At 42.9% G+C, this 3,694-nt stretch overlaps 1 protein-coding gene across 1 annotated transcript in view; it reads left to right on the top strand.

Annotated features, from left to right (window-relative positions):
- Positions 1 to 3,694, top strand: part of FLT3 (fms related tyrosine kinase 3) — a 60,801-nt gene that overhangs the window by 40,209 nt on the left and 16,898 nt on the right. Inside the window, exons 15-16 of the mRNA XM_006773676.1 lie at positions 872 to 982; positions 1,841 to 1,994. Coding sequence (XP_006773739.1) covers positions 872 to 982; positions 1,841 to 1,994 — 265 coding nt within the window. The remainder of the gene's footprint in view (positions 1 to 871; positions 983 to 1,840; positions 1,995 to 3,694) is intronic.

Below are 3,694 nucleotides of genomic sequence, written 5' to 3' on the forward strand. Positions count from 1 at the left end.
GTGGTCCCTGGCCAGCCTGGGTGAGGCTTGGCTCCAGCTCTTAGGTCTCCGCTGCTGAAAGTAGGTTTCTGGCCTTTGCTTACAATGTTGCAATCCTGCTGGCTGAAGCCCAGCAGGTTTCTGGGGTTTTGTTTAGCTTCTATATTTGTAACAATGTTTCAAACTGCAGGCTCAGAGGCCGGCAAGGCAGGCGGGGAATGTTGGTTTCCTCCGTCACTGAAGCAAGCAAGCCTCATGTTAGCTTCAAGCTGCCTGGCTGCCGGCCACCATCTTGGCTGGCAGTTATTTTGCATATCGCCCTGATTAGCCAATGGGAAGAGTAGCAGACGATGGCTAATTACCGTGTTTCTCTTTAATTAGATAGGATGAGTCTCTTGAGAACTTGGTTAGTGGGAATTGGTCCTTTTGACCTTCTCAACATTGGGTCCACTTACAAATTTAAGGTTGTAGACCTGGGTGCCAACAACTAGAGCCAACCACCTTCGCTGACATTCCTAGGTTGTTTCTCTATGAATTCAACAAATTAGGAGGCAAAAAAAAAAAGAAACGTTTTTCCCTTCAGCATATGTATTAACTTCTGTGAAGGAAAAGCTATTTATTATTATTTTGTTTTATTTTGATTTTTTAGAGTCAATATTAAGGATTTTTATTTTGGTAAAGGAACATCCAATAGAAAGGCACATTATTAAATTCAACTTTTAAGTTATTGTAATTTTTGAACTTGCCGTAAAATACAGGAATTATTCAAAATTTATGTAGTAGTTTACATATTTTAAAAATTTTTATGCAAATCTTCTCTGAACTGAGGAGAGTTTTAACTTATTAAATGACCTAAAATTCCTGTTTTATGTTGATGTTCTTCCATTGGCAGAGAAAGCAGACAGCTCTGAAAGAGAAGCTCTCATGTCTGAACTCAAAATGATGACTCAGCTGGGGAACCACGAAAATATTGTGAATCTGCTGGGGGCGTGCACACAGTCAGGTAATCAATTTCCCCTCAAAACTCCTAATCAAACACAGGTGAGCCTGAGGACAAAGAGGAAATTCGTTCTCACGTTTCCTCTTTTCTCAGTCACAGGGGGGTCCTCAAACCCAGGTGGAGTGAGACATGAGTAAGCAGATGGGTCAGTAGAGGATGCCTCTCGTTCTTGGGATATGCCCCAAGATTCTAACCCACTTAAAAACACTCACCACACCGCAGGTACATTCTGTGGGTTCTCCCTCTACCTTTCTCCCGCTGTGAAGGGCTGCGAGTTTGGCCACTGCCCCAGTGGGCCGCTTCAAAGAAGCACAGCCAAGATGGGATTTCAAACTTTATTTTCCTAGAATTCAATGGAACACGCACTCCTGATTCTTTCACTTCTGCCTAGCAATACTCGAACCAGGTGTCCCAGGGTCATTTTTTCTGGGACAGCTGGCCTGGGGCTGGGTCAAAAAGAAGAGCAAAAGAGAAAATGGAACTCGGAAAGGATTAGGGATAGTTCCCCTTTTCAGGAAAGCCATCGGTCAGCATACTAGTATATTTACCAAGTGCTCATCATGCAGCGGACATATTTGCAATTGCAAACTGGAGAATCTAGGTGGACAGTGGTTATTGGTGAGGCTGCATGTACAAGGGCCCAAGTGGAAGGCAAGAAGGCACTATTTTACAAAGGAGTTTGAGTGAAAGCTGAAATTGATTTTAAAGTATAAGAAGAGATAGGCTCAGAAAAAGTTGTACTCTCCCAAAATCAGGGGAGAAGTGAGCTCTCACAGAGTATAATATGTTCCCTGCTACCCAGACATCTGGAAAAATTCCTGGGTGTTTGTCTACCTACAGTTAAAATTGTCACTATTTCAGGGCCAGTTTACCTGATTTTTGAATATTGTTGCTATGGTGATCTTCTCAACTATCTAAGAAGTAAAAGAGAAAAATTTCACAGAACATGGACGGAGATTTTCAAGGAACACAATTTCAGTTTTTACCCCCCTTTCCAGTCACATCCAAATTCCAGGTAAGAGAATAGGTCAAGGTTTCCTGGTTATGCATTCTAGGATGCATACAAAGTATGATGGTTAAACATTTCCCCCACCTTCCCCCCCAACACACACACACACACACACACACACACACACACTCAGCTGGCTTCTACAGGCTACACTCCAGCATTGTGGAGTCAGTGGGTCCTAAGACCTAGAAAAGTCACTTATCTTTGATAGAGTTTCCCTGTTGATTTGAAACAATGGAGCCTTTCCTTCATTACAGCCACTGTAGCTGAGCCAGTCTCTGTCCCCCTGTGCCTAAATCACACCTGATACACATATTTAGTTTTGGGAACGGTGAGTTATTCAATCCTCCTTGCCCTCTGGTTAACTTGTAAGTATTGGTAAAAGAATGAACACATTTCCAAAGTCCTGGGCATGTTTGAAGAGGTCTGGGGGAGTATTGCACAAAAGAGCTCTAACCTCATAAATTGGATTTAAAAAAAATAAGCTAGTTCCATTGACATAATGTGATGGGGACAGAGTAAAGCTGTGGTAACATTTGCCTCAGTGCTCTGCGTTGTGTATTCCTCCATCCGTGGGAATCTTGACTCCTGGCACTGGCACAGTCCTTGTTTTGGAGTGCATGGACGAGGGCTGCAGAAGTGTGGTGGGATGCTTGCCCTTATTCTTGGAAATGTCTTGCTGATTGCTTGAACATCGTAGCTCTATAACACCGTTCTCTGAATGAGTTCACAGGCATTGTGATGGAATCATTCCTGGATCCACAGTGCTTTCCTCCTTCCCTGCGTATGTGAAAGCTCTCCATTGTCTGAAAGGCACATTTGTCAGAGGCTTTTAACATTACTGGGGGACTTTTGGAGGGTGCTTTTGAGATCAAGCTTTGTTTTCTTAGCAGATGTTTCGGTGCAGGCCTTTGGCTTTCTAAGGTCTGAGACAACCCATCGTCAAAAGCTGTAAGGCCCCACAGAGATCCCCACGTACGTCTTTAACCCTTTACCGATTTATACCGGTCACACTAGTCCTCCCTTTTATACTCACTTCTCAGATCATATTCTAAAACTGAGACAGTTCTCATGTCATCCGCATTCTAGAACAGAGTCGGTCCTACTGAGTCAGATGTGTGTGACCAGCTGTCCCTGGTTAGTAATAACCAAGGCTGGTGAACTCAGTGCCTTTGATTCAGTCTGTCACTAGGGTATGAAATGCACTGAAACAGTTACTTTTGGAATATTTGTGGCCTGAACACGTTAAGCCATTTTCAAAGATATGGAAACTATAAGTTGGGGTAAACTTGTATGCTGGAATAAATTGAATCATTGTCTGTATATAATACATAGAAAGTTCCTCTGTGAAGAGTTCTATATACCATAAAAGAGATCTGCATTATTACTATTTATTCATTTCACAAGAAAAGGAAACAAGCTTTGCAAAGGTCACCTGGAAAAAAGGAGGATGGTAGAAAATGTAACGTTCCCTGAAGATCTGTGTTACTTGAGCTGTCACAGGGAGGGGGAGCCAAGCTTAGAAACGGAAGACTAAGGTGCAGGCACATTCTTTACTAGCTCCATGATTTCAGCAAATCATCTTCATCTCACCAAGGTTAAGTTTTTTTGGTTAATCCTCACCTGAGGATACTTTTTCCAATGCTTTTCAGAGAGAGTGGGTGGGAGGGAAGGAGGAAGGAAAAGAGGGAGGGGAGTTGGAAGGA

Source organism: Myotis davidii, unplaced genomic scaffold (genome assembly GCF_000327345.1).
Source record: "Myotis davidii unplaced genomic scaffold, ASM32734v1 scaffold65, whole genome shotgun sequence".
Taxonomy (NCBI): Eukaryota; Metazoa; Chordata; class Mammalia; order Chiroptera; family Vespertilionidae; genus Myotis; species Myotis davidii.